Source organism: Macrobrachium nipponense, chromosome 1 (assembly GCF_015104395.2).
Source record: "Macrobrachium nipponense isolate FS-2020 chromosome 1, ASM1510439v2, whole genome shotgun sequence".
NCBI lineage: Eukaryota > Metazoa > Arthropoda > Malacostraca > Decapoda > Palaemonidae > Macrobrachium > Macrobrachium nipponense.
Window position 1 is genome coordinate 29,714,371 of NC_087200.1, and position 12,500 is coordinate 29,726,870.

Sequence of the window (12,500 nt, forward strand, 5' to 3'; positions counted from 1 at the left end):
TGTTTATCTTTCCTTCGTAGCTTATACCTTATTTACACATAGTAGATATATGTATACGGTTTCCTCAGAGAAATGACATTATTACCCTCAGCCTTTCAAACATTCACTCGTGAAAGTGATGAAATAATTAAATCATACAATTTTATAATATGTATATATATATATATATATATATATATATATATATATATATATATATATATATATATATATATATATATATATATATAAATATAATAAAGTCCTTGTGCATTACTGAACACACTTGTGTAGGTATGCTAATAAAACACCATGAGGGTACTATGCAAATGGTCACTTACATATTTCATAAACATATACATAACATGTGGCTCTCGTCAAAAATACTCGCTCTGAGCGGTAGGGAGAGAGAGAGAGAGAGAGAGAGAGACCGTTACAATCTCTTCAACATGATCACAGCTGAACAAAAAGTGACCTCGTGATCCCCCCAGCATTCATTTCTGACACCCCCCCCCCCCCCACACTCTCTCTCTCTCTCTCTCACTCTCTCTCTCTCTTCTCTCTCTCTCTCCTACCTTTCCAATCGAGGCGATGAAGTAAAAGTTAGTGTGTCGAACTTAAGCAACAGCAACTCTAAAGAAGCCTTTAGGAGAGAAGTAGGTGTCGGGTGAGTGGTTGGTTCGGTGGTGGGGGGGCGGGGTGGAGTGGGGAATGGTGTCCGATGTGGACGTTGAGTCAAACACCATTCTCTTTTTATGTGTTTGTTTCAGTCTGGAATTTCATTAGTCTTTAATATATATATATATATATATATATATATATATATATATATATATATATATATATATATATGTATATATATATATATATATATATATACGTGTTTGTACTTCCCTGCGAAGCGTTTGCATTTATATTCAAAATGGTTATTTATATATGCTTGTGTTGGCAATATAATATATTATATCATATTATATTATATTTTCACCCAATCTTTGGAATGAACTGATTCTGGTGAGTCCATTTCAGGGGTCAATGGATTCATGAACCAATTTCCGAGGCTTCGGTGCGAAAGTGAAACTCGGAGTGTTACCTCAGCGGAGCCGAAGGAGATGAAGCGGTGTCTCGGTAACCCAGTTCATTTTACTTTTTGTTAATCTCTCTCTCTCTCTCTCTCTCTCTCTCTCTCTCTCTCTCTCTCTCTCTCTCTCTCTCTGTTACCGTTACTCTCTTCCTTGCATTGTAGTTTTGTTGGGATGTAGCTTACAGAAATACTTTTAATGTGGTTATTATTTTTTTCAGCTTTGAGTCTTTTTGCTGATTTTTCTTATGCATAGAATATATATATTTGTAATATATTGATAATATATATTATAAAATAATAATTATTATATATTATATATAATTATATAATATATATTTTTTATTAATATATATATACGTATATATGTATATTTATGTGTAACGTTTGTCACTGATTGGTTTTCTGACTTACTTTTGAAACATAGATTTCATAGTTTATACCTGTGTACATTTGTGTGTCTGCGTTTGTGAGTTTGAAAATGAGTACAGACATGTGCAGAACTGCGCAGGGTATGTGATATGTACACACGTATGTTCGGAAGCAATCTGTTTCTTTTAGGACATTCAAAGTTCAGAGGAGGAACAGTGTTTTCAAGACACGATTCCATTATACTACTCTATTTTACAACTTCCTTCCGAAGAATCATAAGATAATTTGATACCAATATGCACATTGAAGACATATTTTAGTTTTCGGACATTTGTCACGACATGGATTTGAAATGCCCAGAAAGTAAGACAATGTCAGAAATATTTTCCTTGATTTATAAATGATTCATTCAGTAATGTTTAGATAGAATTCTTGATCAATTTTCTCCAGTTCTGAAACTGCGCAATTCGATGGGAAGGGTAAAACAAAAGACGGCGTCAACGGTGTTTGTTCTTTTTTTAATATTTTGTGAGCACGCAACAAGTGTTGGAGTGCGATATATAAATTAACAATAGAACAAAAGAGTCAAGGGATGGCAAGGGGGGAACTCTAGAGAAAGGGAGATAAAAGAGGGAGAGGCGAAGAGAGAATAAAGGAAAGGAGAAGAGAAGAAATATTCACAACATGGCATGATCTATACAACAGGCGGAAAGAGAGAGGGGAAAATATTATATGAAAGGGAAAACGTAGGACGTAGAAGAAACAAAGAAATGAAGAAACGTGAAGATGTGAGGAGTGAACACTTAACCGTGTGATATGGGGGGGATCATTAAAAAAAATAATAATCAAATTGGGTCCAAAAACTGTACAATGATAGTTTTAAAAATTAAAAAGTGGGAGACTTAAATGGAAAAAATAAACACATAGGTACACGTACAATCTACAGGAAGGTGTTTCAAAGCGACTAGAGAAAGTCTTGCAAGCAGATGATTATACAAACGAAATAATAATGAATAAAGAAATTGTCTTCTCCTTTTCTCTGTGGCTTCTTAAATGCATACTATTCCTTCGACTTCGTTCTTCGATTTGTGTTGTCTTCTTTTCAAATTCTCCGGCGAGAAAAGCCTTCATCCGTTTCTCTTTTGTTTCTATCAGACGCTCGAAAGGCGAACAACATCACCTTGGATTATAATACTGGGGATAACAATAGAGAATTAAAAAAAAAAAAATTGCTGGTAGATTGTCGCAGGCTCCGTTAATTGTCATTGTTGCTGTTCTTGCTTGATTGTTTTTTTTTGTTTTGTTTCTGCGCTCTATTGGTTTTTTTCTGAGTCAGATCGAGCGTTGATTTATAGACCCAATCCAGCGGCCTTCAGGCCGGTGAGGGGTTCGTTGGGGTAATAGTTTTCGCTGGAAAGAGAAGAAAACACACGTTAGAGATTTGCGTCGGATTCCGTAAATTGTCATTGTTGCTGTTCTTGCTCGATTGGGGATTTTTAATTATTTTCATTTGTTTCTGCGCTCTACTGGTTTTTATTTTTATTCTGAGTCAGATCGAGCGTTGATTTATAGACCCAATCCAGCAGCCTTCAAGGGGGTGAGGGGTTCGTTGGGGTAATAGTTTTCGCTGGAAAGAGAAAGAGAAGAAATGACACGTTAGAAACTTGAGTAGGATTCCCTTCGATGAAATAGTCATGCATTGCCAGATATTGTTATTAATTGAGAGAAGTGAGTAGGAGTCACTTATTCCAGTGAAGTGTGAAAATAAAAAAAAATGCTTCATGCAATTTAGATAGGTGAGCAATTGGTGAGAGAGAGAGAGAGAGAGAGAGAGAGAGAGAGAGAGAGAGAGAGAGAGAGAGAGAGAGAGAGAGATAAATATTCCGATGACCTTATTCTGCGTGCATGTATGTCTATGAGCATGCAAGAAGAGATAGAGAGAGAGAGAAATATTCCGATGATTTAATTCTGCGTGCATGTGTCTATGTGCAAGCAAGAGGAAAGAGAGAGAGAGAGAGAGAGAGAGAGAGACAGACGTATAAGTCGAGAAAGAAGGAAAATGGCGAAAATGATTAGAAATGATTTTAGAAAGTAAGGAAAAGCAAGAATCAGCAATACACGCGGAAGGAGAAAGTAAAATTGGTATTGGTTCTCAATTCACTTCAGAGGAATTGCAGTGAACGAGATCAATTGCGTCACCAGAAGCAGATAACTGGCGCCACAAGATCAATGGTCATCGGCGGAATGTGAAGGAGTGTGAATGACAATGTATTGTCTTATTATTCTAGAATAAATGATAAGTGAATCGATCATTATCGGATTACCCTAAACTGAGTGAAAGACAGGTATGAGGAGAATCATTCTTAACTGTTGTTTCATTACAATTTGCGAATGATTATCTCGAGTAAAAGTTATTTATGATATATTATATCATATATATATATATATATATATATATATATATATATATAATATATAATTTATATATATACATATTATATATATAGTATTATATATATTATATATATATAATAAAATTAATATATATATATATACATATATATATTAATCAAGTGAATATTATCTTTCTGAACTAACCGAATAATCTCCAAACGAAAATTAATAATACCGAATGATTTGAAAATAATTCTGCGACTCTATAAATTCTCAGTTAATCGATTTGATCTATAAATTTTTATTTAATCGATGTGATCTATAAATTATCAGTTAATCGATGTGATCTATAAATCCTTAGTTAATCGATATGGTCTATAAATTCTTAGCTAATCGATGTGATCTATAATTCCTTAGTTAATCGATGCAATCTATAAATTCTTAGTTAATCGATTTGATCTACAAATCCTTAGTTAATCTATTTGGTCTATAAATCCTTAGTTAATCGACGTGATCTATAAATTCTTAGTTAATCGATGTGATCTATAAATCCTTATTTAATTGATGTGATATTAATACATTCATATCCATTAAGAATACCGATATGCTTAATTAAAGCACTTACAGATACTGACACATCATCTAATAATTGCATGACAAAATCGTACATTCGATACAAATCTATCACTCAACTCACCAGCCTGGTACGTTCTCAGGGGCGTCACAGATGAGGGTGACGTCGTTGAAGACGGTGCCCTGGGGGCATCCGACCTCACGTGGGTATTTGCCTTCGTAGCAGATGTAGAAGAAGCGGCAGTCATCGGGTTTCACGTAGCGGGCGTGGTCGAGTTCCTGCCCGTTGGTGGCGACCTGGGATTTGTTGGGGCAGACGAAGCCGTCGGCGAGAACTTCTGCAGGAGACGGAGGAAGAGGAAAGGGGCATGAAGAAGGTATTTCAGGGTGATTGATAATCATTTATTTATTCTCACGTGAAGATGTCTCTAGTATTTTGCGTAATTTTGTAAACATTAGAGAATATCTAGCAAAAGGAGCCCATAAAAATGCCAAAATATGGGCTCCTTTAATTAGGTGGAATTCTGTTGTAACAGAACATTTTTACCTGTCATTAGAGAATATGTATAATAAGAGTGGAAAATGGCATTAATTCAATGAGGGACAGAGAGAAAGAAACCACATTTTCCCTTAGAAAGGGAGGTCCTAGAAGAGAGAGAGAGAGAGAGAGAGAGAGAGAGTACATTTCCTTATCTAAAGGACATAAAGAATATGCTTTGTTTAATAAGAGTTGAAAAAGGGCATTAATTCAGTGAGGGACAGAGAGAAAGAAACTACATTTTCTCTTGGAAAGGGAGGTCCTACAAGAGAGAGAGAGAGAGAGAGAGAGAGAGAGAGAGAGAGAACGTTTCCTTACTCAAAGGACACAAACACTTACCGACGCGCTGGCCGCATCCGGTACGGATTCCGGTGTGGGCCCACTGGCAGGTGCCGGAGAACTCATCGAAGACAAGGCCGGTGGCGCAGGAGCGGGTGACTGGGACACCTCCGGTGCACTCATAGTACTGTTCGCAGTTGGAGGGGTCTTCGTGCTCGAAGTAACCGTTCTGGCGGGGGCACTCAATGCCTGCTGGCTGGGCGGGCTCTGTTTGCAGGAGAGAAAGTAGGGTTATTGGGGTGGGGCGGTTAAAAAAAAAGGGGGGGAGCAATTTGTTTGCGTTTTCGAAAAATGGGATCGTTTGAGTAGGCAGTTCGAAAACGGGAATTGATTTTTGCTGGGTCGCTCGAATAAGGAGACTGAATTCATGAGGGATAATTGATGAATGAGAATGAACTCTATTAGAGTTTCGAAAAGGGGTGGGGGGTGTTCAGAAAAAGGGATTGAGACACTGTGGCCTTTTCGAAAATGGGATTGGTTTGTTAGAGTGTTCTAAAATGGATAATGAGCAGATAGGCTATACAAATAGTAAGGCCGACTTAATAGAAATCAATTGGAAAAGCGGAATGAATCCAAAAAGGGTTTGACGAAAGGATATTCATTTAACAACGGACTAAAACGGGATTGATTAATATAACTATCCGAGCAAGTGAAACTGCTTTAATAGATGAGGATGAGAAAATGAAATTGGCTGACGATGTGAGCGTCCGAGGGAGAAGTCTTGATTTAACGGGATAGTTAATACTGGTATTGCTTTTATGTACTTTTTTGGACACAGGCACCGTAACTGAAGCAAAAAGATTCTATTTACTGGTTGCATTTTATGAGAAAAGGAATTGATTTCACTGAAGATTCTGGAAGGACGTGTCTGATTTCACGAGGGTGTTCACGAAAAACAAAAAAGCAAATAGAATCAACTTACGGAGAGCGGCTCCTTCGGGGCACTCTACGATGAAGGGGTAGTTGCACTGCTCGACTCCGGGGGAGAGAGTGTAGTCGAATACGAGACCATCAGGGCAGAGCTTTTCAGTCATGCTACCACGGTAGCAGTCATAATACTTGTCGCACTGACGGTTGTCTGGGTAGAAGCCATCGTCACCTGGGCAGGTGAACTGGGCGGAGGCCACACCTGCAGACAAGGAAACCAAGAAGGGGTTAATATTATTATGACAAAAGAAATTACAAATGACTACATCAAGATTTTTAGTCATTTAACCACCTGCAGTTTCCTGCTAATGGTATCCTTTTTCACATTCTTCATAAAATTCCTGAAATCTTTCACCTATTCGTAAGATCTTCGCACTCAAGAAGCTAAAGAATACCGTGCCTATAGTTGGCTAAGACAAATGTGAACATTTCGTAATCTTCAGAAAGATGAATTATAATTTTATGGTTACCATTATTTACGAAAAGCCTCTCCGTTGGAAAAATGAAGTAAATACGAATAAATCAAGAAGTAATGGAAATAAACATACAGTAACAAATAAAAATCTAATCAGCTCAGTGGTCTGGTTAAACTAAGACATACTTAACTTAATTTGTGTTCAATGGCAAATAAGGAGGTGAACGTTTAGGATACCTTTTAGGAATGATTTCGCCCATTTTGTGATCATCAAGTATTGAAGAACTTTTCATGATCACCTCTTGGCATTGGTAAGGATGATAAAGGGTAGTCCTTGCGTTAATCCTGGTTTCACTTTTATCACTTACTGACAAGTTATTTAGGGAAAGCTTGCTTATCAAGCTATGAAAACATTTGTTTTATTTTATTATTTTTGCTCGTGTGAACGTACACAAATTTTGAATATCCATAGCAATTATATTGATCAATCTTGTGAAATTAAGCATAGGCGCTATGGTCTAAGCAGCTTCCATCTATAAATAATGGTTATAATTCAGCTCCTCAACAAAATTTCTTAAAAGTGAGTAAACCATAATGAAAACCTGTCATTAAATGTGGGGACCTAAGATTATGTTAAAATACTTGGATTGCTTCAAAGTGAAATATCTCATTTTGCGTCATTTGTAAATGTACCCATTAAGGATTCCTAAAATGGACGAATATCTGATGAATATTTAGTACTCAAGTTGAATCTTGAAGAGACTCAAGTTGCATCTTGAAGAGAAAGGAGCTAGTACTGAGATGCATCAAGTCTAAATTGCTAAGAGTGATCTGTTACTCAAAATTACTGGATCTAGAGCAAGAGTGATGTGAAATGTGGATAACCATAATGATTTCTTGCAAAATGATCTTATTGACAGAAGAAGGAAGAACTCGAGACTCGAGCCGCCAAGAGGACTGGAGCGATGAGGTAAAATTCAATTCACTGCACTTAATAGCACCATCAGGAGACAACTAGGCCCATCTTTTCAAGAGATCCCTTGGAGGAATGTACGTAAAATCACTTGGAATGACGTCACAGAAATTCGATATCCTTTGAGCGGTCTCGAGAGTAATATCAATTTGGTTTTTGGGGTTTGGGGAACATAAGAGTTTCTTCCTTCGAGAAGGAGATTTTTAAGAAGTAGAAGAGAACTGCGGAATCAAGTTCCTGGGGTCACAACTCACCGACGAAGAAAAGGAGGGCGAGCTTGTACATGGCTGACGAAGGGAGGCTGCGAGACTACTACTGACGAACCAAGGGCCTCACTCTCCTATTTATTCTCTCACTTTCCCATGGCGATCACAACTCCTCCTACCCGTTCCTCCTCCCTCCTCCTCACCGCGCTCATGTCCCTCCTCCGTCATGCTCCCTCCCTCCCTCCGTCTCTCTTTCTCTCTCTCTCTCTCTCTCGCCGACTCCCCGATCAACCCCATTCACAAACCACCGTCCCCACGACGCCCTTCCAACCTGACACTATTCCCCCCCCCCCCCCCCCCCCCCCCTCCCCCCCCCCCCCCCCCCCACCACTATTTCTTCCTGAGGAGTAACTCCTCCCCATCTTTTTGACCCCATCATGATCTGATAACCCACCTCCTCCCCTCCCCCATTCCCCCCTCGAAATCACCGCCACCATCCCCACCTCCCCCTCTAACCAAATCCCCATATTTTCCCCCAAAAGTCAGCTCGACGTAACAGTGTTTCGCTACTCCTGCCCCACCTTCAGGTGAAGCCCTCCCTCCTCCTCCTCCTCCTGATCCCCCTTCCCCCTCCAACACTCCCTCTCCAACACCAGCCATCTCCAACGCAACCTTCAGATGTAGGCAGTCAGCCTTCTCCTGCCTCACATGGTCATTTGGGCAGGAAGGCGTGTGTGCGTTCGTCGGTGATTCCTGTTACTTACCTGAGACCCGTAGCTGCCCAACGAAAGAAAAAAAAGAAAGGGGAAAAAGTGATGAAGGTACTCTTGCGGTACTGAAGGAGACTTGGCAAGATTACTTAGATATATATATATATATATATATATATATAATATATATATATATATATATATATATTATATATATATCGAATGTTGAATGTTTTTTTCAGTAGTACTGCAGTGCATAAGATCATTTCAAGTTGAGTACTCCAAACATAAATAAAATTCACACACACCACATTATTTTATATATATATATATATATATATATTATATATATAATTGATATAATTAATATATATAATATATATATACACATGTTGTGTATGTATATATATGTCTATGGAATATTGTTTACACACAAAGTGTATATATATATATATAATATATATAATATTAAATAAATATAATTTATTATACATTATATTTTTTTTTTTATTCTTGAATTTTTTTACCGTTACGTTTAGTTAAATATTGTTGCTCCACATTAATTTCATTGCAGCGGAATATAAATGAAAAGTCAACGTAAGTCTTATTTGACTTTCATGTATATTCGAAGTATATACTTATGATGTGTAAATATACTACATGTATATATGCTGCATATACATACATATATTGCAATTATATATGTGTGTATAATATATATATATATATATATATATATATATATATATATTAATATATATATATATGGTATGTATGTATGTATGTATGTATGTATGTATGTTATTTATCTATCTATCTATCTATCTATCTATCTATCTATCTATCTATCTATCTATATCTATATAGGTAATTATAATTATAATTTATATATATATAATATATATTATATATAATATATATTATATATATTATATATATATATAACTGATTGGATTATGTTGTCGTTTCTAGAAACTTCAATTTAAGGAATAATAATTTCTGCAAAAACTATATATATATATATATATATATATATATAAGATATATATATATAATATATATATATATATATGTGTGTGTGTGTGTGTGTGTGTGTGTGCGTGTGTGTGTGTGTGTCAGTGTAATTATCAATAGCTTTCCGTTCCTAAGCTAGCAAATAATTATCATCCATTGGTAATTTAGTGTCACCATTTACAATTCAAAGTAATAATGCAATGTTAAAGGAGCTACACAAAGCAAATGTTGACCGCTATATATTAAATATTGAAAATAAGCCTTTGGTTATATTTAGCTTCCATAAGTTACTTAGAAAATATGAAATATTAATATTTAGCTAAACTTCTCACTGATCTGGACTTTCTGTCTTTTTGCTCATTAGGACTTACTGTACACCTAACGGGGTGAAAGGTCAAGTTCCCTATCACTTTTGACCTATCTTTGCCCTGCCACTTATACCTCTGTCTGATCGCCTCTGTTTGTCTGCCTGTCAACTTATCCGTCAGTCGACTATCTGTCAAAAGGTGTAGATGTAATATGAAATCTATCTTTAAGAAAGACAGACAAGCTGACAGTCAGTTAATACACTTCATACAACGAAAGTTCAGGTTAGACAAATTGTCTGAGTTTAACAGACAGTCAGACAGACACGCAAACAGTCAGTCAGACAGACAGACAGAGAAAATCATACAGAAGTGACAATGAGATTGAGGAAATGGCCCAGGGAAAGGCCGAGAAGGCGAGGAAGGAAGCAACACATCATCTGGCGGATGTCCTTGTGAGAGAAAAGTTGTTTAGTGTAAGAGAGAGAGAGAGAGAGGGTGGGGGCTGGCTAGGGTGGGTGGTGGGGAGAATGTACTATTAATTAAGGAAAATGGTATAAAACGCTGACATCAGTTGTATCTCTAAATCAGCCTCTGGTTAATTGCTATTTTTTCTTATCTTATTAAAATTTACAAGATTGAAATGGAATAATCACCATGCTCTAGACTATTGTTTGTCTACAGTCATACGCACACACACACATACAAAGATAATTTCATTATATATATATATATATATATATATATATATATATTATATATATATATATATATATGTGTGTGTGTGTGTGTGTATGTGTGTGTGTGTGTGTGTGTGTTTGGATATTTATTATATAGATATATATAGTATATATATTATATATATTATATATATATATATATATATATATAATATATATATATATATATATAGTATATATATGTGTGTGTGTGTGTGTGTGTGTGTGTGTGTGTGTAAATATCATACAACATGATCATCACACATCCAAAGATCAATCAGCATTTATATTTTTAAAGGAAATTTAAGTTTAACTATGATATGGTTATTTTGCTTGAAGGAATATTGTGTATTACTAAATGTCCTCTTGGCAAATATTTGAATTTTTAGTAATCGTAAATCTGAAATCAGAGCTAAAAAATTAGTCAAATTCGCAGCCATTATTGATATAATAATAATAATTAATAATAATAATAATAATAATAATTAATAATAATAATAATAATGATGCATGGATGATGATGATGATTGATGATGAAATTATTTATTATTATTATTTGCTAGCAGTGATGTACCAAAACCGTTGCCTTGCAACTGGGATAGTTGTATTTATTCTTGTTGGTTAAATTATTTGTTATACCAGTATTTATTTCCTGTCTGCTCATATTTTAGGTCTTCAGATCTTAGTGGAATTTTTCTCTTCATTCAAACAATGGTTATTAAATTGATATTAGATTCCTCTGTGTAATGACACGGGGATTTTAATTCCGTGACTAATAATAATAATAATAATAATAATAATAATAATAATAATAATAATAATAATAATAATTCCCACAAGACTATCATCATCAGCACCTAATTCCCTAATCATATTCAAGAAAACGAATCCCACTCACACACGTCCACATTCCTCAATTCATTCGGTGCAAGAAATGCACCAGTTCAAGGCGAGCGTCATTTTAGAGTACTGTATTCACTTCCTCCTCAGCTGAAACAGAAGACTTAGTACCCATTCCCGTCTTTACAGTCTAGGTCTGTTCATCCCGTTTCGCGTGAGTCATCTTCCAGTCGATGGCTTTCCGCGTATGAGTGTTATCAGATCTTTGGCTCTGTCTCTATTTCATAAATTTCCAGAATCTTAGAGACCGGACCCGCTTGAAGGCAAACAGTCCCAATCCTCGGTTATATTTTCATGAGACTAAGAATCGCCATAGACCTTTCAGGATGGTACGGAACATTTCGCCCCAGCCCCCTATTTTAAAGAGATGTTGTCGTTGATTTTGCAGTTAGGGTAGGGTCGTGGTACAATGAGTTTTTCCGCTAAAACATGTTTACATTAATGGCATGAAATGTTACGTTATTTCATGTTATATTCATATTTTAGTCATTGTGAAATAATGATGATTATATTATATATATATATATATATATATATATATATATATATATATATATATATATATATATATATATATATATATATATATATATTATATATATATACATACATATATTTTCCCAAGCTGCTAGCAGAATTTATTACCGGCAGTACATTGGGTAAATCATAATCTTAGTTCTTACAGTAATTTTTTAAGAAGCTTTAAGAATAGGAAGTTTGCTAAGAATCTTGGTTTTTCGTTAATCAATCGAATTAACATAGCCTGTTAGAAAATATCAGTGAAAATGGCATTCTATGCTATTATATAATAAATATAAAATATAACTCAAATCATCTATTGTATTTCAGTAGCTTGGAGTCACAAAAATTGAAGAGGTATTAAAATTAAACAAGAGTTCTATTAGTAATTATTTAATGAATGTTGCCACCTGAGCTTCATCATGTGCAATCTTAGATATGTACGTGTTTACGTGAACAACAACGTAAACAGAGAAAAAATACAAAGAGATTATCCGTCTGACGTTTGACGTCATAGTTTCCCAGCCAACAACAAG

The 12,500-nt window shown here is 35.5% G+C and overlaps 1 protein-coding gene and 1 long non-coding RNA gene across 3 annotated transcripts in view; one reads left to right on the forward strand and one right to left on the reverse strand.

Moving 5' to 3' along the window:
* Positions 1–1,931: 1,931 nt before the first annotated feature.
* Positions 1,932–8,001, reverse strand: LOC135219197 (protein obstructor-E-like). 2 transcript variants are annotated; one of them, XM_064255755.1, is made up of 5 exons: positions 7,846–8,001; positions 6,199–6,405; positions 5,277–5,483; positions 4,524–4,737; positions 1,932–2,842 (listed from the first exon to the last, which is right to left on the reverse strand). In XM_064255755.1, exons 1-5 carry the CDS (start codon positions 7,874–7,876, stop codon positions 2,782–2,784), a joined length of 720 nt encoding a protein of 239 aa, XP_064111825.1. In that variant the 5' UTR covers positions 7,877–8,001; the 3' UTR covers positions 1,932–2,781. The 2 variants fall into 2 exon arrangements, with proteins under 2 accessions (XP_064111825.1, XP_064111823.1); XM_064255753.1 differs by having other exon boundaries at positions 1,932–3,059.
* Positions 4,663–12,500, forward strand: part of LOC135219198 (uncharacterized) — a 62,845-nt gene continuing 55,007 nt past the window's right edge. Inside the window, exon 1 of the long non-coding RNA XR_010315389.1 lies at positions 4,663–4,776. This is a non-coding gene — a long non-coding RNA (uncharacterized LOC135219198). The remainder of the gene's footprint in view (positions 4,777–12,500) is intronic.